Here is a 27578-nt window from a genome sequence, read left to right as displayed (position 1 = left end):
AGTTGTTTCGCCATGGCCAACATATTAAAAGAAATTTGTGTACTTGGTTGCTGACGTTTTAATACCGTCAAACCTTGCCGGCTGTTAACAGCGGTTCGCGTGAGACCACCTCGTTAAATCCGCCTTGGCTAGAATGGTAAATAAAACGACCCAATTATGTCATGTACAGAAGCATATGTGCCCACCAGTTCTTTACCTTCTTAATTCTACCAAGTTTACAGGGTTGTATCGTTGAACATGATACAACCCTGAATTTTAGGGTTGCAATAACATTTTCTGCAAGATGTCCGCCGCAACCCAAGCCAACTTCGTGATTTAGCGAAATTATGAATACACATAATTTTCAGTATCGATTGGGTGAACACGTATCTCGGGCAGCTCCGCATTTAAGGTTCCGGTGAAAATTATCTAAGAATTGAAAAAGAAAATTTGAAAAAAAAGTAAAAAAAATGGGTGATCAACGCGGAACTCGTGTATATGTTGGAAATTTGACTGACAAAATTAAGAAAGACGATCTGGAAGGAGAGTTCACAAAATATGGTAAATTAAATTCTGTCTGGATAGCTTTCAATCCACCAGGTTTTGCATTTGTCGAATTCGAGCATCGTGATGATGCACAAAAAGCCTGCGATGTATTAAACGGCACCGAGCTATTGGGTTCCCAATTGAGGGTAGAAATCAGCAAGGGACGTCCACGACAAGCAGGAGGCCGTCGTCAGGGTGGCCGAGGTGGAGGCCGTGATGGCGGAAGACGAGATGGTGGATTCGGTGGCCGCCGTAGTGGAAGCAGTGGAGGAGGGGGAGGATTCAGGCCACGAAACTCAAGTGGTGGACGTTATCAAGATCGCGGATACGGCGGTGGTTCTGGTGGCGGTCGCTCCGGTGGTGGTGGCTATGGACGTGATAGCTATTCCGGAGGCGGCCGTTCAGGTGGCGGATATGGACGTGATGGCGGTGGTGGAGGCTTCAGTCGCCGTGATTCATATGGACGCGATGGTAGTCAAGGTGGAGGACGCTCATTTGGTCAAGGAGGTGGTGGCGGCGGTGGTCGTTTCAGGTCACGTTCTCCAATGGGCCGATTCTAAGCATCGTATCATCTAAACACACACATACATACACAACAAATCTGCAATAACAATAGCGCGAACGAGATAAAATGAACAAGTAAGAGCTTCGTTGTTTTATATTAAAAAAACCAAGAAATTACATTCAAAATTACTACGTTTTAAGCTGCGCTAGACAAACATTTTAGTAAGACTTTGCAAAGTTTGTTTTTGTGAAACATTCGATACGTATCTACTAAATTTTTTTTTTTGTAAGAAACTCGTCCTAGTGGTATAAGTCGTAATTTTAGATATTTTCCTCCCAAAAAAAACCCAAAAATTCTTCCCTCTGTCCTTCATCCCATAAAGAAAAAAAAACCAACTCGAATCAACTCCAATGTTAAAGAACAAAACGTCAAAAACAAGAAAAAATAGTTAGGTCTCGATTGTATGATGACTAACACGAAAAGTATTTTTTAAATGCAAGAGAACTTAAAAAAAAGACGAGCTAGATGTATGCAAAAGAGTGAGAGAGAAAAAGAAACACGGGCTGGTCGCCGTTGAAAGCAAAGCAAAAAAACACATTTGCCAAAACAGTACATACTACAATATATTTTCACTAACGTTGAGAGAGAGAACAGAGAGCTGATTTGAATTGATTATAAAAACAACTTTAATTTTAAGTTCTTTACCTCTTTTTATAATTCCAACCCCCTCTCATATCTTCTACTACTACTTAAACTTCCCTTCGAAGACTCAAAAGAAAAATATTTATAACAAACAATTATTTTCTTTTTTAAACACTACGTAATACTACGATAAGTTTGTACGTCACATAGAACAAAAGAAAAATGCTAAAATGATGATGAAGGAGGAGACAAGAAAATTTAAATAAGACGTTTTAAAGAAAGTCCATACGCATGCAAGCTACGATAAGCTGAGATTTATGTGTGTAACCTGTCAAGAAACAAACAAAAAAAAGAAACTAAAGTAAACCAAACAACGAATGAAATATTTATCAACTTCTCTCGTACTATTTCTGTATAGCATAACACAGTATTCCAAGAAACAAGAAAGAAAAATGAAAAAAATACATTAAATTGTTTTACGTCGTTTTATTTCCACCAAAAAAAACAACTTCGAATTTACAGCTTTATATACAACGCATTGGATCCATCGCCGGCAATTCATTACATATTTACAACAAAGCCGGCAATGATGAAAAGGAAATTTGCAGCCCTTAACACCAGCATCAAGACACATACATATGTAGTTGTTTATGTTTTTCTTTAACTTGCTTCAGTTTATCATTTGTTTATTCTTAACGCTCTTACGCCGACTGCACGCAGATACGTTACCTCAACCCCCAAGAGACGAAACAACGCGACGAAAACATCCCTCGACTCTCAAGTCTATTTTGCGCATTACTTCTTCGCTTTGTTTTATAGCTACATCTCGACACATTTTTTCGTTTATATCTCTCTTCAAAAATACTCCATATTAACACACTCCTACTACCTTAGCCTACTACCTATTCTACGTTTGCTTCGTTTTGAGAGATGAAAAGAAATTGTAATAAAGAAAAATCTTCCTAACCGATGAGTAACTTAACCACAATCAACATCTACTCGATGTTGTATCACAAACATGTGACAATCTACCAACCAACAAACCAACCAACTACTTGGCAAGCAACCAACTAGCCAACCATATCCTTTCGTTAACACTTTCATCACTTCAAAATCAAGAAAACATATCAAAGCAAACCTTATAACCAACCTCCAAGAACGTATCCATTATATTTTCACAAATTTGTCATCGCATCTGTTTCATTTAAAGCACCACCACCCCCTTAATCTGAACAAATTGGACAAAAACAGACAAAACTACTATTATACACTTCTCCGCCAAAATATCAGGCTACAAATTTATGTATGTATAAATACATGCATACATATATTCGGCGACGATTTGCCCTAGCTATCGACGTGCAAACAACTTTTGCCATATGCAACATCCGACATGTGCCCAAGTATACATACATACGTTTTCGAATTCGTTCGACGTTTTCTACGATTTCCGTTCTCCGTCTACCAGACTTCCACAGAAACAAAGAAAGAATCCATTCATCTAAAATCTGTATACTACGCTTATGACTACTTCATTGCTTAGTTGACGCGATTTATATTAGAACAAGACACATGAACTCGAACTCTCCTTCCTATGCTTCGTAATAGTAACAGCCACCAAACAAAAACAAAATTGGCAAAATGATATACGGAAAAAGAAACAAAATCACTACGCCACATCTCAACTTTTTTGGTTTAATGTTTTTTTTTCTTCCAATAATATTATTTCGACACGCACACACTACCAATTCCTCGTAGCGCTCTCACCCCCTCCGTTACTTTTCGCTCTATTTTTTTCCAACGTTATTCGTTTTTTGCGGTTTGTTTGAGTTCCTGTTTGCCCAATCTGCGTAGCTGTTTGTGAAAGATGTTGAAAGCTGAATTGAACGAATTATATTTGGAAAACTGAATTTCCGAATTATGTATATGAATTTTTGCATTTTGTTATAGGTAATGTATGAAAATACTGAATTGTTTTATATAGGGGTTACCACCACCCCCCTTTAGCTTAGATGGCAAAGGGTTGAATGATTAAACAGGTAAGTAGTTGAAAAGAACTAGAACTATGACATAACATACATAACCGCAACCCTTAAATTTTGATCTTTACAGGCGCAAACTTTAATCAAAGGGCTAGAAATTAGACAAATAGAATATTTTTTTGCAGAAGGCAAATGCGCAATAAACAACTCACCCGTGCAATTTTCTGTCCGTCCATCCGTCCCGGTATTTATGCTGAAATTAGTTTTTCCCACAAATATGTAGTTAAATTAACAACTTTTGCAACTACTGAATGGACTTGTAGATTCAATGTTAACTATTAGATTCATAGTTGGCAGTTACAGCCTGTTTGATTCTACAGTAAGTTCACGTAAGAAGTTGAACAGCAGTGATCGTACACTCTTAAGATAGCGATACTTATAAGGTCCATATTTAACTGTGGCTCTATAAAAGAAGATCCTTTTTATACCCACCACCAATAGGATGGGAGTTTTACTAATCTAGTCATTCCATTTAATATTGATCTGTGACCCCAAAAAGTATATGGTATATTCTTGATTGCCTTGAAATTCTATGCCGATCTAACCATATCCATCCCCTTGCTCTTCCTTCTGTGGGAATCACCTTAGTGGGACATGATATATGGGTCATATTGGATTGGTGGATATAGGTCTCATATAAAGTGGTCCATTTACTTGACTTTCTGAAGCTGCAATTGTCCGACTGGACTAAAATTTTTTTTGCGCTGATGATTTTCAACGATCGTGCCACGGAAAGTCTAAATCTATGTATTACCTGATATAGTTTTCATATAAGCCGAACTCCCGGTTCAAATCGTTTTATAACCTGATATATGTAGCTCCCAATTAAACCCATCTCCTGATTTAACTTCTTGGGTTTCTAGAAGTTGCTGGGTATTCTGGTACGGCTTCCAACAATCGTGCCACGTATGGTCTGAATCGGTCTTTAACCTAATATCCTTATTTTACTACTTCAGCCCGTGGAAGCAACAATTGCTGTCCGATTTGGCTACAATTTTGCATGTTGTGTTTTGTTATGACTTATGACCATGCTTAGTATTGTTCAAATCGGTCCTAAACCATATAAGCCGCAGTCCCATTCAGCCTTTTAAGGCCTTTAGGAGCTTTAATTATCCCTGCTTTGGCAGGAATTTGGTTCGTAAAGTACAACTATGCCCTTCACCTGAAATTGTTTTCTGTAAACTTTCAGCAGAATCCATGGTGGTGGATATCTCAGATTGGGCCCGGCTTAGTCCTTAGACCTGTCGAACTTACAGTTATTGTGATACGCGGGAAGTATCCCCGCTGTTTCTTGAATTAAATTTTCTATTTATTGTGAAGTAGCATGTATTAGCCAATATCATTAAATGTTTGGGTCAAATTTGGTTAAGAGCCCCTCGCCGATCTTAGCACTATGTGCTAAACAGAATAAAAAACAAGTAAAAAGGCGTTAAGTTCGGCCTGGCCGAACTTTGGTTACCCACCACCTCGGGTATATATGTAAACCACCTTTCATCAAAATTCGATGAAAATTTTATACCTTATACTCATATACCTCATATCGATCTGAACTATATACGGCACGGATGTCGAAAAGCCGAACATAAGTCGCTGTGTCAAATTTCAGTGAAATCGGATTATAAATGCGCCTTTTATGGGGCCAAGACTTTAAATCGAGATATCGGCCTACATGGCAGCTATATCCAAATCTGGGCCGATTTGGGCCAAGTTGCATAAACATGTTGAAAGGCCTAACACAAAGCACTTTACCAAATTTCGGCGAAATCGGACAATAAATGCCTCGAGAGATCGGTCCATATGGCAGCTATATGCAAATCTGGACCGATCTGGGCAAAATTTAAGAAGGACGTCGATGAGCCTAACCATACTCACTGTGTCAAATTTCAGCGACATCGGACAATAAATGTGTCTTTTATGGCCCCAAAACCTAAAACCTAGATATCGGTCTATATGGCAGCTATATCCAAATCTGAACCGATCTGTGCGATATTGCAGAAGTATGTCAATGGGCTTAACTTAACTCACTGTTCCACTGTTCGGCGACATCGGACAATAAATGAGCATTTTATGGGCCCAAAACCATAAATCAAGAAATCGGTCAATATGGCATCTATATCGCAATCTGAACCGATCTGGACCAAATTGAAGAAATATATCAAAGGGCCTAACACAACTCACTGTCCCAAATTTCAGTAAAATCGGATAATGAATGTGGCTTTTATGGGCCTTACACCATAAATCGGAGGATCGATCTATATGGCAGCTATATCCAAATCTGGACCGATCTGAGCCAAATTAACGAAGGATGTCGATGGGCCTTACACAATTCACTGTCCCGAATTTCATCAAAATCGGATAATAAATGTGGATTTTGTGGGCCTAAGACCCTTAACCGGAGGATCGGTCTATATGACAGCTATATCCAAATCTGAACCGATCTGGGCCAATTTAACGAAGGAAGTCGAAGGGCCTAAGACAACTCACTATCCCAAATTTCAGCGAAATCGGATAATAAATGTGGCTTTTATGGGCCTTAGACCCTAAATCGGAGGATCGGTCTATATGGCAGCTATATCCAAATCTGGTCCGATCTGAGCCAAATTGACGAAGGATGTCGAAGGGCCTAACACAACTCAATGCCCCAAATTTCAACAAAATCGGATAATAAATGTGGCTTTTATGGGCCTAAGACCCTAAATCGGCGGATCGGTCTATATGGGGGCTATATCAAGATATAGTCCGATATAGCCCATCTTCGAACTTAACCTGTCTACGGACAAAAAAAGAATCTGTGCAAAATTTCAGCTCAATATCTCTATTTTTAAAGACTGTAGCGTGATTTCAACAGACAGACGGACGGACATGTCTAGATCGTCTTAGATTTTTACGCTGATCAAGAATATATATACTTTATAGGGTCGGAAATGGATATTTCGATGTGTTGCAAACGGAATGACAAAATGAATATACCCCAATCCTTCGGTGGTGGTATAAAAACGTACGGGAAAGACCCCATGATGTTGTAGCCATATTTTCGTATGGAGGTGGCGATACTCGTCAAGCTCCTGAAGGTGAGCAAGCTCGTTCCGGTCAAAAGGACCGATCGCCGCGGGAATACGATCAATTTCCTTTTTTATCTACCTATTTTGCAATAAACAGCATCTTGGAGTTTTTATTTCAAATACAAATGAAAAGGCGTTAAGTTCGGTCGGGCCGAACTTTGGTTACCCACCACCTCGGGTAATATGTAAACCACTTTTCGTCATAATCCGGTATGGTCCAATTTGGACCAAATTCGACACGGACATTGAGTGGTCTAATAAGTACAAGTCATTGTTCAATTTTGTAGAACAAAATATTGGTCTTTTTGTAGCCGTATCCAAATATAGACCGATCTGAACCATATACGACATGGACGTCGAAAAGCCTAACATAAGTCACTGTCTTCGAACTTAACCATCTTCGAACTTAACCTGCTTATGGACAAACAAGAATCTATGCATTTAAACAGACAGACGGACGGACATGGCTAGATCGTCTTCGATTTTTACGACGATCAAGAATATAAATACTTAATAGATTCGGAAATGGATATTTCGATGTGTTGCAAACGGAATGAAAAAAAGGAATTCACTCATCCTTCGGTGGTGGGTATAAAAATTCATAATATCTTTGCCCCTTGCGAGCTACAACAAAAGTGAAAAATGCTACCAAATTTTTTGAAAACCCGAAAACCTCAGGGTTCTAAGATTAAACATTATTTAAAAAATATTCCCTTATACAGGTATTCAAAAGTGGGGAGAATTGACTGTCTTCGACGCTCCGCTTCGCTCCCCATCTCTGATAAGTACGCATGGGGGTCAAGTGGAAGGAAGATATTTTATTTATTTTTATTATAGCCCTTACAGACTAAGATTAAAATTCAAGATAAAATTTTTGAGTAGAGTAGGACCTGACATCTGTGCTTAAACGCTAGAAGGGAGAAGGCCCAAAAAACCCCTTAGCTCTTATCATGTTTTAAAGAAAAGTGTTGTAAAACCCCGTTTATACTGCTCATTAAATCCGGATTTAAGGCTCTCGGCAGTTGATTTTATAAAGGGAAACCAGATGATCGAGCCATTAAATCCGGATTTGAGGAGCAGTGTAAACGGGGTTTAAAGCGAAGGTAATATAATGGTTAGATTATGGATAGCAACTCAAATTGAGTTGCGTTGCCAGGAGATAACATATAATGGTTAGATTATGGATAGCAACTCAAATTGAGTTGCGTTGCCAGGAGATAACACCACGTATGAAGTTGACAATTTTTGTCAGTATCGTCAAATATCAGTGTTTTAAACATTTAGGTTAGGCTAGCGTGAAAAGTGGCTGCAGATATTAATCCGTCCCATAACGCTATGGACATACACCTAAGCCAACAATTACAACAACTTAGAGCGCACAATCTAAGTTGTTGTTATTGTACCCACATTTTCATGTGGAGATGGCGGTATTCGTCAAACTCTAAGTACTAAAAGTAACCTCGAAAGAGATAATCTACGCCAGGAATTCCGTGGTACTTACAAAATCTATATTTGTTTTACACGCCACGCCGATAAGTTGTTTTATCTCTGGTATAGTGTCCCTGCCTAAGTCGTCGTCATAGCCACATTTTCATGCGGAGATGGCGATCCTCGTTAAGCTCCTGTAAGTGAGCAAGCTCGTTCCGTTCGCCCCACCTAAGTGTCGGTGTCTGTTGCGATCCGGCAGATGCAGCCTCCTCAATTCCTACAGAGCAAGGATGGATGCCAACGTGCAGGGAGTATGTCCCGATTGTGACCAGGGATCACATGGCACCTGTATAACTGCGCAGCCAAACCCACTTGACTCCGACACAGATCCCTATCGTCGTCCTAGCGACCGCTTCGCTTTTCCACAGTGTTACATGCTCGTTCGTCGTCCACGCCCTTAACACAGTCCGAAAGCTTGAACATTTAGCTCCTGAGTAAATTATGCAAAAGTATGTCATTCAATACACAAATGGAAATTTATATAAAAAAAACTACCCGTTGGCAACTCAATTGAAGTTAGGTTGCAATCCATAATCGAGCCATGTTGTTGTTGTAACAGTTTGTTGTGTTTTATCTTTCGTCTGCTTGATTCTGTAGAGTGTCAAGACCCAGGAACTCTGCGACTAAGATGGGTGCGTCCACAGGGATCTGGGTCTGAGTCGAGTGGGTCTGGCTGGGCAGTTAAACAGGTGACGTGCATCGTGTGATCCCTGGTTACAATCGGGACATACATCTTGCACGTCGGCATCAATCCTTGCTCTGTAGGAGTTGAGGCGGCTGCATCTGCCGGAACGTAATTGAGCCAGAACTACTCTAGTTTGCCGGGGGAGGTCAATTTCTTCAGGTGCAATGGGAGGCGGGTGTTCTCCAAGGACTACATTCACCCGGTAGCCATTTGCATCTGCTACCGTGTCTGCATGAACGTTGTCTAGACCTGTTTTATATGCCGCTTGATCTAGAGGTTCTCTCTTGTAGCCCTGAACCTCACGCTCTACATCATGTAGATCTACCTTAAGGCTTCTGGGCTGTGGATATTTTATTTTTATTTATTTATTTATTTCTTGATAGTAATACATAAGCCTCCTCGGCCAAAAAAAAAAACGTATTACAACGATATATATTCCTAAATAAACATAAAAAATTAAATACTTCACAGTTACATAAAGATGTAAGAATCTTAGCCTAGTTCATTTTAATTGGCTCCCCAGCCATAACAAGATTATGCAAAAATTTAAACTGTTGGATTTTTTTTATCACAATGATGATTTGGATGGTCTCTGCGATAACAGCCCAGATATTGCTTAGACATCATGTGTTATGTCTTCGCACTGGTAGGATCTTTGTCTCCTGATGGAGGTGGTCCACATGAGAACTGAGGAGACATCCCGTCGTAGTTCGGAGGGCGATCTCTATGCCGTCTATAGGGGGTGGAATGGAGGATAGGTAGAGGTTAAACAGTGCCGGAGATATCACCCCGATCTACGAAATTTTTGCGCTGCTGTCATCTGCCTAATAAGCTAATTGCATCTCGTACTTGGATACCACATTTATTTCGTGGGTTTTGTTCCCGTCTCTCTGTGCTCTTGTTGTTGTTGCCGTGCGTTGCCTCGTTTTCCCGGCATTTCATTTGATTTGTTTTGCCATTGTTCGCCTTTGAATCATGGTTCCTGCACCTGTTAAACATGCTATTCCTAAAAGCTGGAAGTGTCGTGTTTGTGGTAAAATCATCACTCGTGGTGTTTACAGTATTGGGTGTTCTGGCTGCCCCAATTATTTCCACACTAAATGCGTCAATATTTCTAGTAATGAAATAAAAACAAACAAGTCATAGCGCCATTTTCAAATCTTGCAGTAAACGAGAATTTTGGCATCTATGTGACCCCCCGACCTCTTCCGTGCAGCAATATACGCAACAGCAGCATCCCAGGCCAGTGCTGGGAAGTGTATAATTTTTGCAACTAAAGTGCAGCAGTCTCCGTGGCAAGATCGATGAGATGTGGATTTTATGAGTCGGAAAAACATATTGGTCGCAGCGATCCAGGAGACAAAACTGACCAACATCTGCAGCTTGCACAGTTGTCACGTATACAATGTGCTACGTAAGGATCGCTCAAGGAATGGAGGTGGGGGATTGGCCTTCGTGATACACCATTCCGTGCAATATAGACCCATCTCGCCTGTTCTTAGCGCTAGTGACCCTACATGGAGTGCATGGGTATAGCAGTCAGGTCCGGTACTGCCGAGATAGAGCTATGCAACGTGTACATACCGCCGGTTGGTAGCTGTGTCCCGATTAATGGCCAAGCTTGCAACCTCGACATAAGTGGATTACTATATGGGCATAATCGTCTAGTTCTAGGGGACTTAAATGTGCATCACTCATCATGGCATTCTCCCCTAGGTAACGACCAGTGTGGCATAGGTTTGGCAGAGCAGATTGAAAGCTCCAGGTTTTGCACGGTGAATGAGGATGCCCCCACTAGGATTACGAGGAGGTGCAGCAGCTCTCCAGACAGGTCCATTGCATCCCCTGATTTCCTGAGTGACGTATCCTGGCAAGCCGTCATCTCTATGGGGTCAGACCACCTATCCATAATTCTCACCATCGACCGACCGCTCAACCTCTGAGCGCCGGCCGTTTATGAGTCAATAGAAGGCCGATTGGGCTGGCTTCAGAGAGTATACCAATCGCCGCTTCAGTGAAGTGCCCAAGTCCCTGGCTGGCAGCACTTGGGGTGCAGACAAAGAAACCTTGTTGACCACGTACAAAGCAATTGGCCGGTCTATGGTAAGTTATGTAGCGCCAGTGTGGTCCCGTCAGCTTTGTGAGTAGATTAATATTCAGATCTGTCAGAACGCCGCCGAACTAGGAGGGGCTGTCTCCTCATTTCTCATGTGGACCACCTCCATCAGGAGACAAAGATCCTACCAGTGCGAAGACATAACTACATGCTGTCTAAGCAATACCTGGGCTGTTATCGCAGGGACCATCCAAATCATCATTTTGTGATATATCCACAGCCCAGAAGCCTTAAGGTAGATCTACATGATCTAGAGCGTGAGGTTCAGGGCTACAAGAGAGAACCTCTAGATCAAGCGGCATATCAAACCGGTCTAGACAACGTTCACGCAACGAATGCTATTTGGACTAAGTAAGCAGTTTAGAAACAAGGCCACCTCTCGACAGACGAAGATTACACTATACAAGACACTCATACTTCCCGTGCTGTTATATGGTTCTGAAGCATAGGTATTTGTACAAACAACTGCCTCAGTGCTTGAAGTATTTGAGAGAAAAATTCTTCGCAAAATATATGGACCCGTTTGCGATAGTGGAGAATATAGGCGACTTATGAACCACGAGCCGTATGACGACGATAGCACAGTTACACGCATCAAGATACAAAGGGTGCGTTGGCTAGGTCATGTTGTCAGAATGGATGAAGAAGCTCCAACAAAGAAGTCTTTTATAGGCAAACACGGTGGTACACGCAAAACGGGAAGATCAAAAGCCCGATTGAAAGATAAAGTGGTGGGAGACACCTCGAAACTTGGTGTCAGAGATTTTAGAATGAGAGCAGAAGATCGAGGCGCTTAGAATGCTATTCTACGTTCGGCTAGTGGAACAAATATTCTGTCATAGCTAATTACAGAAAAGTAAACTGGAACTCCTTCTAACTGCTAGTGCGGGACACACACACTGATGATGGTCTCTAGTCTCTTCTTTCTCGATGTCCCTACAGCTTCTGCAAAAGTCGTTGCTGGCAACCTTCAGTCTCTCAGCATGTTTTCCGATTAACAGTGACCTGTCATGACGGACACAATGATTGAGACGTCTGTTCTAGAGGGTCCGCCAGAGAAACTTTCCTATTTGAAAAAGTCCCAAGAGGGGAGGATGGGTTCGTGAGGGGGCTCATATGGAGGAGGAAGTCCCCATGTTTGTTTCTCTCTCTTACTCTTGCTAACCCTGCTTCTTCAAGTTTGTAGTGGGTCCGCCAGAGAAAATTTCTGATTTGAAAAAGTCCCGAGCGGTGAGTTTGGCGAGGAGGATGGGGTCGTGCCGAGGCGCATCTAGAGGAGGAAGTCACCATTTTTGCTTTTCTCTCTAGTCAGCTGTCATCATGCTCTGCTCTAAGGAGCAGCGGGCATGCTCTGCTCTAAGGAGCACGTATGGTTTTAGCAAGATGGAGCCACAGCACATACAGTATGAGAGTCAATGAATTTGTTGCGACAACATTTCCCTGACCGCCTCATCTCTCAGAGCCGATCTCCAGTGGCCGGTACGCTGTCCACGTTTGAGTTCATGTTATTTCTTTTTATGGGGTTTTTTGAAATCCCTCGTTTATGTCAATTGACCACGGACCATAGCACACCTCAAGAATAACGTTCGCGACGATATTGTCAACATGCCGATTGATATGCTGCAAAGAGTGGGCAAGAATTTCAAAAATCTACTTAATCTGTGTAAAAACATGTTTACACTTGGAGGAAATCTAGATTTGCGACGAGATTTCTAAAAATCTAGTCTTTTGCAACGAAGTTTCCCATAAATTTTCAGTGCGAGCAAATCTAAGGATTTGAGATTTGCAGCAAAACTCCTTCAAATGCCCAGCACTTTTTCTTAACATCTGACAATTTCTTATTGAAATCACAAACTTTTGAAATTAAATTTAATAAAATCGCCTTACCAATTTTTATGCTGAACACAATAAAAATGCTGAAATAACTATGTATAACAAACTGACTGACTACCAAAACGCTGTCAAAAACATCCATGTTGACAAATACAAATCACTTGAATCGTAGTGTGAACGGGTTTGGGAGATTATCTCAAATCAAGTGGATTTGGGTCCTATTGTAAACGTGGTTGAAGCGCAATTGGGGTAGAAATTTATCCGATTGCCTGATTGTATACTCATAAAATAAACAAGTAGAAGCATGCAACTTCGGCCGGGCCGCATCTTATATAGGCTCCACCAGGATTGCATTTGCCAAGCCCTTTGGCCGGTATCTCTTAATAGGCAAACAATGGATAATGGATAAGATTTGATATGCTATTTGAGCTATACCAAGTTATGAACCGATACTTTGTTTGGCTTTTGGAGACCAAAGTGGAATTCATTGTGCAAAATTTCATCGGAAGAATTGCGCCCTATAATGTAATAAAATAGGGTGATTTGTTAATATGGAAGCTATACCAGGTTATGGACCGATTCGGACCATATTTAGCAAGTAACAGCTATGTTCAAAATAATAGGAGTGCTACCTCCTCATTTTTTGAAAAGTCATACCTTGGCATAAATATATCCAAATTAAGCGATATTCTAGGGGTACTTAGCAGGGTATGTAAGAAGTTAAATAACAAATATAAGTTAATAATAAATATTATATTTTTGATGTCATTGATTGTTTTCTTGTTGGGCACTCCATGGCCTTGTTCAAAAAAAAAGGACTATGAATGATTTGTAACAAAAAAATGAATCAGTATTAACTTTTAAACGAAAAATTTAAAACCATGTGTAGAAAAAAACGCATTAAAGCTGTTTCAATTGCAATGTATTTGTTGTAACCACAATTTCATGTGGAGGTGGCGATCCTCGTCAAGCTCCCGTATGTGAGCAAGCTCGTTCCAGGGGCCAATAACTCGCCTTGCCATATCGAACATCATAGGCACTCAGTATTTGTTCAAGAGCCGGTGCCACTCCGCTCGATACCGCTGATTGTCCACGACTGCCGTTGCAGCTACTCTGTATGGGGAATTCCACTATCCGCAACCTGTGGACGCGCCCGGTAGCTCGCAACTAAGCCTTTCGTGACCGCAAACTTCCAGCTTGTGTGATGCGCACAGCTATCCCGTGCCGAGTTCAATTGTAATGAATTATTTTTGTACAATAATGCCTGTAATAATAGGACGAAGAAATCACAGTGCCAAGGAAAACGAGAATTACCCAAAAACTAAACAAAAAACTACGAACAATTTATAGAGAAATTAAGAAAATAAAAGGATGTTTTGATCCAATCATTGCAGATGATTCATCACAAAAAAACAAGGAAAAAGGCGTTAAGTTCGGCCGGGCCGAACTTTGGATACCCACCATCTCGGGTATATATATAAACCACTTTTCGTCAAAATCCGGTGAAAAATGCATACCTTATACCCCATAGCAGCTATATCGAAGTGTGTTCTAATTTGGACCAAATACAAATAAGTGCAAGGCATTATTCAATTGTGTATAACAAAATATTGATCTTTTTAGTAGCTATATGTAAAAAAAAACCGATCTGAACCATATACGACACGGATGTCGAAAAGCCTAACATAAGTCACTGTATCAAATTTCAGTGAAATCGGATTATAAATGCGCCTTTTATGTGGCCAAAATTTTAAATCGAGATATCGGTCTATATGGCAGCTATATCCACATCTGGGCCGTTTTGGGCCAAGTTGCAGAAAAATGTCGAAGAGCCTAACACAACTCACTGTCCCAAATTTCGGCGAAATCAGATTAAAAATGCGCTTTTAATGTCCCCAAAAACCTTAAATCGAGAGATAGGTCTATATGGCAGCTATAGCCAAATCTGGACCGGAATTGACCAAATTGAAGAAGGATGTGGAAGAGCCTAACAACTCACTCTCCCAAATTTTGGCGACATCAGATAATAAATGCACCTTTTATTAGCCCAAAACCTTAAATCTAGAGATCGGTCTACATGGCAGATATATTTAAATCTGAACTGATCTGGGCCAAATTGAAAAAGAATATCGAAGGTCCTAACACAACTCACTGTACCAAATTTCGGCGACATCGGACAATAAATGCGCCTTTTATGGCCCCAAAGCTTTACATCGAGGGATCGATCTATATGGCAGCTATAGCTTCATCTGGACCGATCTGGGCCAAATTAAAGAAGGATGTCGAGGGGCCTAACACAACTCACTGTCCCAAATTTCACCAAAATCGGATAATAAATGTGGTTTTTATGGTCCTAAGACCCTAAATCAGCGGATCGGTCTATATGGGGGCTATATGAAGATATAGCCCATCTACGAACTTAACCCGCTTTTGGACAAAAAGGAATCTTTCAGCTCAATATCTCTATTTTTAAAGACTGTAGCGTGATCTCAACGGACGGACATGGCTAGATCGTCTTAGATTTTTAAACAGATCAAGAATATATGTACTTTATAGGGTCGGAAATGGATATTTCGATGTGTTGCAAACGGAAAGACAAAATAAATATATCCCCATCCTTAAGTGGTGGGTATAATAATGAATAGAAAATAATTTAATAAATGGTAACAATGTAAATTATTCCCGTTCAAATCCTAGATATCACCGTTGATGGAAAACATTGAATTGATATAAAATTTAAATGTTGCACAAGATTTGTTTTTGATGTTCTTTGAGACACTGAAATGTTTTTATGACTGCCTGATGGCTCAGTATGAGGATATTTGCCTATCCTAGTCATCCCAATCTTGATTCCCACAACGCCCGCCGGCACGCGATAGTTGTGAGCACCACACAGGCTACAACATTGAGGTCCAATCTATGTGGTGTTCATTGCTGTCACAATCAACAAACACCTTTCATTTGAGCCACATAGTGGCATGGTGGAAAAAGTTTTTACCCTTTGGGGGGTGTTTTGGGGAAGGTGTGATGCCCTAAATACATGGTCCTACATTTGGATTTCAAATTCGTATTCTACTCCCAAATACCTTTATCTGAGCCCCATATTGCGATGCTCAGTAAAAAGTTGCTGCTTTTGGGGTATTTTGGAAAATTGGTAGGCCCCAGAAAATTGGTACCGAAAGTTGGTATCAATTCTTGCTCTACCCGCCAATACCTTTCATTTAAGCCCCACATTGATATGGTCGGTAAATATGCCTGATTTAGGGGTGTTTTGGGGAGTGAGGTGGTCCCCCAAACACTTTGCCCTCAGCATATATCAGCAATGTGCTCTTTTCTCATGTATCCATATATCATTTATTTGAATCCCATTATAGAAGGGGTGGACCCCCAGAGACTTGGTCCAACACATGGATATCAGATTCGTATTCTAACTGCAAATACCCTTCATTTGAATTCCATATTGCCATGGTCGGTAAATATGTCCGATTTAGGGGTGTTTTGGGAGTAAGGGTTGTCCCCCAAACATTTGGTACGACGATTGGAAATCAGATATGTTTCCTAATCTTAAATACCTTTCATTTGAGTCCCATTGTCGTGATTACTGTATATATTTATTTGGTAGGTTTGGGCTTTTGTAGAACTTTTAGACTATTATGGAAGCTTGTGCCAGGGTAGGAGGGTTAAAAAAATAATACCGAAAACAGGTAGAGGTTAGTTTCTACATTTTATTTATTCGAAGGACTGATAACTTGTCAAAAAAGTAGTGAAAAGCATATGATCAACTTTGAACACACTCTCCTGTACCTCTCGCTCTCTTTTTCTTCTTTCGGGTTTGCATGGCTATTCAAATAATTTCTATCTTCCAATAGATGGCGCTGAATTTGTTGATGGTGATGCTCGCTGATGATTCCCATCACATTGTCATCATTTTGTCTATTTTTAAATTCAATCGAATTTTCACTTTTGTCGGCCTATCTAATGTCACCGTTGCGCATGGGTAAGCATCTTCGGCTTACCCATGCCAAAAATATCAGAAACAATTTTCAGCACTGGAACAATAGTTGCGACAATTATCATTACACATTTAACAATAGTTGCGATAATAATTATTATCGATTTAAGACTTCAGTACAAAAACTTACGGCCTAGACCACTAAATTTGTTTTTTCTTTTTATACCCTCCATCATAATCTAATTTCGTTATTCCGTTTGTAAAGCATCGACCGGTTTCCGATTTTAATTTTTAAGCCACTATATGGCTCAATTCTTATCCAATTTTTGCTGACAATTTGCACAATGACTCCTACTATGGTCTCCAACAGCCAAACCAAGCATGTTCCGAATTGGTTGATTGCCTGAAATAGCTCCATTAGCTTTGCAATTGTAATCCATTATGCTTTGTTACCTATAAAGAGATATCGGGCAAAAAAAATGACAAATGAGATCCATGGTAGAGGATATGCAATATTCGGCCCGGCCGAACTTTTCACGCTTATACAGCTATTCTCCCTTTATAAAATCAGCTGTTTTCAATGACTTGGCGAACGAATCGATTGACAAAACAAAAAAAAAAAATGTGTGCTTATCGGCACGCCACTTGGACTCGACTATAAAAAGGAGGCTTCTTATCTTTGAGCTAAATTTTCAATCAAACCCGCTCCACTGACCTTTAGCTTTCAAGATGTAGAAAAATTTTACCCCTGTAACGTAAGATAGCCACTTATGGCAAATATATTGGTTGCCCAAAAAGTAATTGCGGATTTTTTATATAGTCGGCGTTGACAATTTTTTTCACAGCAGTAATTGCATTCTTTCTTCTGTCAGTTATCAGCTTTTACTTTTAGCTTGCTTTAGAAAAAAAGTATATTTGATTAAAGTTCATTCTAAGTTTTATTAAAAATGCATTTACTTTCTTTTAAAAAATCCGCAATTACTTTTTGGGCAACCCAATAGCTACTTGAAACACCTATTGTTAAGTCCCGTCTTAGGGTGGGAAATTTAAAAAATAATACAGCAAACAACAGCTACGAAATTCCTATACTTTATTTTACGGACCGACAGGTTGCCATAACAAAGATAAATGCAGCATGATAAATTTTTTCCAATCTGCCCTCTCCCTGTTAGTGGTGGCGTCTCCATTCAGTTGATCCATTGGAAACGCTTATTTAAATGTTAGTGCTGCCATCGATAAGGGAAATTTTTAGACTTTAATACTCAAAATGTTTATAAAATAACTTAAAAGTTCTCCGTTCCATGTCGCCCCGGATCCTTGCGCAATCACATATAAACGATTGAGAATTTGACATTTCTTCCATTTGTTAGAGCTTTCTTGAACATATTTTTATGAGTCTATAGATTTTTTTGTCTATGCTGCTACTCGCTTGGAGCATAGCTAATTGATCATCACGTGTTAGTTGTCTATAACTGAATATATGGTTACCTGTTGAATAGTCATAATTTAATCTTTTTTAAATTAAATCAAATTGCCATATTAAACGATTCTCATTGATAAAGAACTAATTTGACAGTCTTTATATTAGGTGGGGTGGCGGCAGTTTTCAGTAATTAAACCGTGTAAAACTTTTGAACATAAAAGTGTTGCCCAGCAGCACGTTGTTTGGACTTGTCTAGGAAAAGAAGGCTCCTTGTCGATGAGCTAAAAAAGGCCGCCACCTTGACGTTAATATTTGCAACTGTTCCTATCACCCTGAACGTCATAATTTTGGGGGTACGGCGGCAGTGTCCTGTTAGTTCATTCTACTCGTTTAGGGGTGAGTGGTCCGCTAGATATATGAGCAGAATAAAAATATTATATTCGCAGTTCACAATATAACACTTTTAATTTAACCCCATATTGTCATAATTGGTGTATACAGCCGTTTGGTGAGGGCTATAGGGGAATTGTGCGCCTCACTCGATCTGCCACTTGAGCACAAATTTGAATGACGCACTCCACTTAAAGATATCTATCACTTGATCCCCCATTGTTTTAATGGGTCAAATAATAATTGGAGGCGACTTTAGGAGGTAAAGCACCATACAGATTCTTGGACACAAAGTTTAATGTCATATTCGTAATCGGCTACCAAATACATTTAATTTGAGGCTCACCTAGCTATGATCGAATTTTTTCCCCATTAGGGGGTGGGCGACCTCCAATTACTTGGACCTAATTTTTTATGTCATATTCGTAGTCTAGTCCCGAATAGCTTTCATTTGAGTCCCATATTGATATTTACGTCCAATATGGTTGTTTAAGTGAGTTTTTGGGGTTGGATGACCTCTCGCATATTTGATCCCAATTTTTAGTACCATATTCGTATTCTACTCCCCAATACCTTTCATTTGATACCCATATTGTTCCTATCGGTCCACTTTTGATTTTAAGTTGTGTTTTTGGGGTAACGGGGGAGGGTCCGCCACCTTCCAATATCAACAAACTAAAAAGCCTTTTCCTCCTTCCTGGCCATTTTCGTAATCTACTCCCAAATGCCTTTCATTCGAGTCCCATATTGTCATTATCGCCCAATAATGGAGTTTTGGGGTCGGGCCCCCAGTTAGTTGGATTCAATACTTTCATTTGAATCCCATATTGTCCCGATCGGTTCACTTTTATTTTGGGGTCGTACTTTTAGGGTAAAGGGGAGGGTCCGTCCCCCTACCGATATCAATAAATTATATAGCTTATTGCTCCTTCCGGATTATTCCCCACAATCTGTGAAAATTTGAAAGAAATCGGTTCAGTGGTTTTTGAGTATACGGAATAAACTAATTTACAAACCCACAAACAAACACAAATTCATTTATATATTGGGTTGCCCAAAAAGTAATTGCGGATTTTTCATATAGTCGGCGTTGACAAATTTTTTCACAGCTTGTGACTCTGTAATTGCATTCTTTCTTCTGTCAGTTATCAGCTGTTACTTTTAGCTTGCTTTAGAAAAAAATTGTAAAAAAAGTATATTTGATTAAAGTTCATTCTAAGTTTTATTAAAAATGCATTTACTTTCTTTTAAAAAATCCGCAATTACTTTTTGGGCAACCCAATATATATAGGTAGAAGATATCAGGTTGTGAACCGATTTGAACCATACTTGGAGCAATTAGAAGTTAGAACAAAACACTTCATGCTAAATTTCCGCCAAATATGATTATAATTGCGCCCTCTAGCGGTTCAAGAAGTCAAGATGGAAGCTATACCAGGTTATGAACCGACTTAGACTATACTTGGCACAGTTTTTAAAGGTCACACCAAAACAATCGAATAATAATTGCGCCTTCTAGAGTCTCAAAAAGTCAAGATCCAGGATCGTTTTATATGGGAGCTATATCAAAACATGGACCGATATAGCCCATTTACAAACCCAACTGACTTACACTAATAGGAAGTATTCATACAATATTTCAAACGTTAGCTTTATTCCTTCGAAAGTAAACGTGCTTTCGGCGGACGGACCACAGGGCTAAATCGGCTTAGAATGTCAAGACATGTAAGAATATATATACTTCATTGGATCTTAATTCAATATTTCGATGTATTACAAACGGAATGACGAAATTAGAATGAACCCCATCCCATGGTGGAGGTATAAAAAAGAATAAAAACATTGACAGAAGAACTTTTGTTTATTGACCTTTCAAATAAGTAAGTTTCTCTGGCGCACCCTGTATGTAGGAATAACTGTTTCCCTAACAGCGAGCGTATTCTCACACTTATAAAAATAATTCAGAATACACAACTTATCAAACCCAGACATGGCTTGAACATATACTCGTGAAGCTGTCGAAAGCTGATTTTTAGCGGACGAAAAGTCTACTGCAACAACATCACGAAGAGATTGCAAGTGTCAATTTGTCAAGTATTTGACGCAGTGTGAATATCTGGTCTATGTTGGATTTACCAAGTCTAAGGCCGCATTAATAGGGCCTAAATATTCCACGTTATGACTGTAGAACTTCAATATTTTAAAACATGCTATATTAAATAACTAAACAATAACGGGTTGCAACTGAACTAATGTTGTGTTGCCTGGAGAAAAAACCATGAAGTGAAAGTTGAACATATTTGCCACTATCGTTCAATATCAGAGTTTTGAACGTTCGGCTATACTAAGTTAATTTGAAAAAAGTATGAAATTCAATACAAAAATGGATATTTCTAAAACAATTTTGCCTGTTGGCAACGCAACTAAAGTTGAGTTGCAATCCATAATTGACCCATAAGGCTGACTACCAAAATGTATCAATGTAAAGTTTGGATACCGTACTACTGCGGTGTTTAAATTTCGTACGCATTCAAAGTGTCGAAACAAAGCAACTATGGGGCTTTCCTCGTCAAGCTCTATTGGCGAGCAAGCTCGTTCCGGTCTATACCACCGACCGCTGAGGAACGTCATGGCCATTGGTTATTGAAAGGCGCCAATATCTCGCCTTGTCGTATCGAGCATCATAGGCTCTCAGTATTTAAGCAAGAGCCGGTGCCACCTGGCTTCTTCCTGAGACTCTCACTCGATACCGCTGATTGTCAGCGACTGCAGTTGCAGCTACCCCGTATGGAGTATTTACCAGCAGAAGAGTGCGGGAAAGTCCGTTAGAGGCAGCAAAATTCTGAGAATTTGATAAATGAGAGCTTGCAAATTTCTACTGGAGGTTTTTCCCCAGCAGAATTTTGCAGCATTGAACAACTGTTTTATGAAAACCAGCTGTTTAATTGAAATAAATAGCACAAGAGTGTAACGGCTGCTCTTAATCTCCGAGGCTCGGGAGGAGTAATGCCTCAAGCGTCTTTGCTACTGGTGAGAGAAGAGAGATCAATCGACTCCCTCAAACTCGGGTCCTTTCCAGGCTTCAGTAGCGGGGTCACTCTGTCCATTTTCCAGATATCGGGAACTATAAGAGTGTTCAAATACAGGTTGAGGACAGGATTCAACTCCAGGTAAATCCAGATTCTTCAAAATCAATGTGGAGATTCCGTTGGGGCCCAACGCCTTTGATGATTTGGCGCCATGGATGACACTCGTAATTTCGCCCGCGGTAAATTGTGATGGCTCTTCATCGGCTCGGAGACCACGAATGCGGCGAATGGCTCTCCACCTTGCCCTGTCACTCTCGGGATGCACAATAAATTGACCGTTGAACAACCTGGCGAATCTCTTCGGATCAGTCACGGTTATTTTGCCAAAAGTGACTGAGGTCCTGTCATCACGTCTACCGAGGTTCGAAAGTGACTTAACAGTAGACCACAGCTTGCCTACACCGGTGCCTAAGTTACATTGCTCCAAGTGTTCCAGCCACAAATTCCGCTTATATTCGTTGACTACCCTGTTTATTTCCAGATTCAGCTCGCTGATTCTTTACGTACCACGAAATTTAGTAAACATGTAGTCCAAAAAGTCATTATCTAATGTTTTTCTTTATTTTACCGGCTTTAATTTTATTTACAATAACGGTCAGCTTTCATTTTGCTACGTCTATCCAATAGGGCCTCATGTAAGGTGCCTTTTTCTTTAGCTACCTCCAATTCTTTGACATCATTCTTATTTATACGTAATTTTTTATCTTGGAACTTTTGGAATTTTTTACTGTGAATAAAACATAATAACTTCATAAGAAACTTTTATATCCTATATGTGTGTTTACTTACACATAATTCTTCTCCACCTCGCACAAATCGCCCTGTTCCTCTTGTGGCTCTTCTTCCACAGCTGTTTCTCGGGGATTGTTGCATCGAAGAACACATATCTCCAAATTTGTTACCTTTTTACGTAAAGCAACACATGCATCATCTTCTGGATCAATGGACATGAAGAAACCCAAATCGGAAAGCAGAGCCATTTTTCCATCTTCGAAAACTGGTTCCCATTGTTCTAGACTACCAACTGCCTCTGAGCGGCCCGTTATCATACCGTCCTTTTCGATCTTCAGATACTTTCCGTATCCAGATTTGAACGATACTTTTTGATCGTTTATGGGAAATGCGGTAAAGATTTCCTCTGGATCTGGGCCTTCACCATCTCGGTGGGGCGCACCCAGAGTAAACAAGCCATTATCCAAAGCTTTGACATAAGAACGATCGCCAAATTGTATAGCTACCGGTCCTGTAATTTCTGAAGTTAATTTCGCTTGCCACCAACCACCATGCTTCAAAGCATCCTCGTCCACTTGGGTTTTTCGTTTTTTGTGTTTTTCATCTTTGTGCTCTTTCTCCTTTTTGCGTTTTTTGCTTTTCCTAAATTGGGATTACTCAAACATTATCCTTAAGCTATGATTTAATGATATATTAAGGTCGTACTTGTGTTTTTCACCTTTTAAAACTAGTTTACCAATTTTCACTTTATCATACTCAGACATTTTTTGTTTACGCTCTTCCGATTTTGTTGTTTCAGAGGGTGTCAGTTATATCAATCGCCATGACGTATAGACCTGATTTGGAGTGATACGATACGTCGCCGTTACGTTAAGAAAGCAAAATGTTTTAAAGAGGCTCTTCACATTAAAAGATATTTGAACGAATTTTCTCTTCTCGCATATTTTCTTCGCTTTTCGCGATGAAAATCGCAATAAAAAAAGTGAAAAAACAATTGCAGAAATATCAGCCATGACATAATAAATGAATAGATCTTGGTACCACCCCATGGTGAAACAGTTATAGGTGGTCTCATTTCTACAACAACTAAAATCAGATGGTGCAATCCGCCATTGTGCCATCAAGCTGATATACGGTTTGCCAACACGTCCACAAAGAAATTTGTGTACGTGTGTGCTTGCATGAGCAGAGAATATGCGAAAAAGAAGATGACTACAAACAAAAATCTGACATATTAATACTGTCAAACCTGGCCGGCTGTTAACAGCTGTTCGCGTGAGACGATCTTGTTAAATCCGCCTTGGTACCAGCCATAGGCAATGAAAGAATGTCCTACCACCTTTGCTAGACCATATCAGAGGTTTGTCATAACATAACATTGACCTTCAATGATGTACACAATGAGTGAAACTTATGTTTTGGCCAACTACAGCAAAGCGAATTACCTGTTACAAGTTTTATTAAACACAAACATCTTTTAATGAAGTTTAAAATTTGTTGAGGTAAGGAAATTAACTTCGTGGAGAGAATAATAATGAAGGTTAAAGCGCAGTAAAGTATGAATAGAAATGTTTAATTTTAAAGTTAAATTCTTAAATGTTTAATTTTAAAGTTAAATTCGAAACGGAAAGTTATATATATATATATAGATGTACTGAGAACAACTACAAAAAACAAAGTGACAACAGTTGGAATTATTGATGGCATCATTTTTGTATGTTTTATTGGTTTTAATGGTTAGTTTTTCTTCTTTTATTTGCGAAAAAAAAAATTCAACAGAGAAAACAATAAAAACCCCTTTTTTGGTATGAAAACAAAAACATTCGATTGTTGTCAAATTACGCTCGCGAAACAATTAAAGATTTAAGCGGCTATTCTGTAGCAAGGTAGAATATCAACCCTAAAGGCTAAAACAGAATGCAACTCTGCACACAAATCCCACAAAAGCAACGCGATAGAGAATGGCAAAACAGTAAAAGGTGGTCTCTTCTCGCATATTTTCTTCGCTTTTCGCGATGAAAATCGCAATAAAAAAAAGTGAAAAAACAATTGCAGAAATATCAGCCATGACATAATAAATCATATGGTGCAATCAGCCATCTTGTGATCGACGTTTTGCCCTCACACAGAAATTTGTGTGCGTGTGTGTATACGTGTGCATAAATGAGCAGAACATGCGAGAAAGAAGATAGCAACAAAGAGAATGCAGACAAAAATGTGACATCTTAATACCGTCAAACCTGGCCGGCTGTTAACAGCTGTTCGCGTGAGACCTTATTAAATCCGCCTTGGCGGTAGAGTTTACAAATGTTCAACGTTGACGCTTAAAAGTGAGCGTCATTCAGTGCTGCCACATGAGGATAGTGTTTTTAGTCGTCAATATTAAAAATTTGTTAATTTTTGCGTGTTGATTTTTCGGCATTTGTTCGCAGAGTTGCATTTTTCAACACGACGCTCCTCAACGCGCTCATTCTGTTTTTGCCTTTAGTACTTGGAATGTGATTTAAGTTCAGAATGACATATAGCCAATATACATACATAATTTGACCTGGCGAACTTACATCCAAAATAATACATACTGGGTTTGTGTTCCCTGTCCTTTAATTCCTAAATAAAAATCATCGAAAGTAGAGAGCTACCTTAAAATTAAAAATAATATTTGAGAGTCCATCTCTTTGTAAAAATATTTTAACACTTACTCAGCAGAGACATCTATTTCACATTTTTGAGACTGAAACCAGAGGGTTTAGTAAGGGGAACTCATCTGGCTCGGGTCGTGTTGCAAAAATGCAACCCTGCACACAAATCTCATAAAACAACACTGTAGAGTTATAAAATTGTCAACTTTGACGCTTGAGAGTGAGCGTCATTCAGTGCTGCCACATGTAGATAGTGTTTTCCGTTGTCAAAGTTAAAAATTTTGTAACTTTTGAGCGTTACTTTTATGGGATTTGTTTGTATGGTTGCCTTGTGCAACGCGTCGCTCAAAAACAAGGCACAACGGGCTCATTCTGGTTTGGCCTTTAGTCTCCACTTAATATAAATAATGGCTGGTATTATGTTCGTTTTTCACAGTTGAAAAACTTTTTTTCGCGATTAATTTTTTGAAACATTGTGAAAATAACAATTTTATTAAATTTTTGGAATTAAAATCCGGATTTAATGAGCAGTGTAAACGGGGTTTTAGCACTCTTTTACACACATACACCTACAATCCAAGCGTTTTCGTTTTGTTTGCGGAGTTTATACAAATGAATTTCACAATCTTCACCTCAATTCCATCACTTTCTATTTCGATTGAGCGCCCACAATTTGTGGGATTATGCCAAGATGCACAGCTGAGTACAATTTTTTGTTTGTTTTGATTTTGCAATAAATCTAAATGTCAAAGGCTTGATAGCACAGCTGTGATATTTGTCTGAAATCTTAAAAGAAATTGTTGGCAAAACACGAGATTACGCCAATAAAACAAGTAAAAAGACGTTCAGTTCGGGTATATATGTAAACCACCTTTCGTCATAATCCGGTAAAAAATTCATAATTTGTGCCCCCATAACAGCTTTATCGAAATATGGTCCGATTTGGACCAAATTCAAGAGGAATATTGAATGGGCTAATAAGTACAAGTCATGTTTAATTTTGTATAACAAAATAGTGGTATTTGTGGTAGCCATATCCGAATATAGACCGATCTGAACCATAAACGACGCGAATGTCGAAAAGGCAAACATAAGTTACTGTGTGAAATGGGATTATAAATGTGCCTTTTGTGGAGCTAAGACTAAAAATCGAGAGATCGGTCTATACGTCGTAGGGGGCAAATTTACGACCATAACAATATGGGGCCCAAGTGAAAAGTCTTTGGGAGTAAAGCACGAATCTGATATCAATATTCGGGAAAAATTGTTTATGGGGCACCCCATAAAACCACCCACATATGACGTATTTGCTGACCATTGCAATGTGGGGCTCAAATAAGAGGTATTTTAAAGTATAACAAGAATCTAATATATATTTTCAGGACCAAGTCACTGAGTGGACACCGCATCCCTCAAAACAGCCTCCAAAACGATCATGTTTCTCGACTATTGAAATATGAGGCTCAAATGAAAGGTAATTGGGAGTAGACTACGAATGTGATATCAACATTCAGGACAAACTGTCTAACCGACGTCCTACCCACAAATACGTATTTACTCACCATGACAATTTGAGTCTTAGAAAGAGTTGATAGTTTTTAGGGCCCATACACAAACCGGACATATGTGCTGAATTTGCAGTAAAAGGTTTAAATAAAAGGTATTTGAGATTAGCAGCCGTATTTGATATCCAATTTTTAGGCCAATGACAATATGGGGTTCAAATAAATGATATTTGAGAGTAGAGCAAGATGCTGATATATATCCAGGGCTAAATGTTTGGGCGACCTCCTCACTCCCCAAAACACTCCTAAATCGGACATATTTACCGACCATGTCAATGTGGAGCTCAAGTGAAAGGTATTGGGGAGAAGAGCACGAAATTGGCACCCACTTTCAGAACCAATTTTCTGGGTGTCTACCCTTTTCTCAAAAACAACCCACAAACAACAATTATTTACTTACCGACACAATATGGGGCTCAAATAATGGTATTTGGGAGTATAATACGAATCTGATATCCAAAAGTGGGCACATGTATTTGTGGTACCGCCGCTTCCCCCCAAACACCCACCAAATAGTAAAAATTTACCGATCATGGTAATATGTGGCTCAAATGAAAGGTATTTGAAATTTAATAAACAATTTGGGGCCAAGTGTCTGGGGGACGCCTCATCCCATAAACTTCCCTTAAACAAATGGCAATATGGTGTTTACAAAATAGTTTTTGAGGGTAGAGCACGATGCTAATATTTTTTCAGGGCTAAGTATCTGGGGGATCACCTCACCCCACAAAACATCCCTAAATTGGACATACATATCTACCGATTTTGGTAATTTGGGCAAGTAGTGCGCGAAATTCATAGAGGGTCCACACCATCCCTTAACCCACCAACCACCACCCTGGGGCACTTCCCACTACCAAACTCCATATAAGAATATCGGTTCCAATAGA

General features: G+C 39.5%; 3 protein-coding genes across 3 annotated transcripts in view; 2 read left to right on the top strand and 1 right to left on the bottom strand.

The window, feature by feature from the left end:
• Positions 1-328: 328 nt before the first annotated feature.
• Positions 329-2143, top strand: LOC106092884 (RNA-binding protein Rsf1). The gene has a single exon (XM_013259831.2). It carries the CDS (start codon positions 450-452, stop codon positions 1083-1085), a length of 636 nt encoding a protein of 211 aa, XP_013115285.1. The 5' UTR covers positions 329-449; the 3' UTR covers positions 1086-2143.
• Positions 2144-3684: 1541 nt separating this feature from the next.
• The window catches only part of LOC106092882 (DCN1-like protein), a 34454-nt gene continuing 10560 nt past the window's right edge, over positions 3685-27578 (top strand). The window contains exon 1 of the mRNA XM_013259827.2: positions 3685-3711. Coding sequence (XP_013115281.1) covers positions 3700-3711 — 12 coding nt within the window. The 5' untranslated portion in view covers positions 3685-3699. The remainder of the gene's footprint in view (positions 3712-27578) is intronic.
• LOC106092883 (protein FRG1 homolog) lies at positions 22292-23296 on the bottom strand. Its single transcript, XM_013259830.2, has 3 exons — positions 23190-23296; positions 22542-23126; positions 22292-22479 (listed from the first exon to the last, which is right to left on the bottom strand). The coding sequence occupies exons 1-3, from the start codon at positions 23246-23248 to the stop codon at positions 22332-22334; spliced, it is 792 nt and encodes a 263-aa protein (XP_013115284.1). The 5' UTR covers positions 23249-23296; the 3' UTR covers positions 22292-22331.

The sequence above is a fragment of the Stomoxys calcitrans genome, chromosome 1 (genome assembly GCF_963082655.1).
Source record: "Stomoxys calcitrans chromosome 1, idStoCalc2.1, whole genome shotgun sequence".
Taxonomy (NCBI): Eukaryota; Metazoa; Arthropoda; class Insecta; order Diptera; family Muscidae; genus Stomoxys; species Stomoxys calcitrans.
The sequence above is the reverse complement of the archived record's forward strand: the minus strand, read 5'-3'. Positions and strand labels throughout refer to the sequence as shown.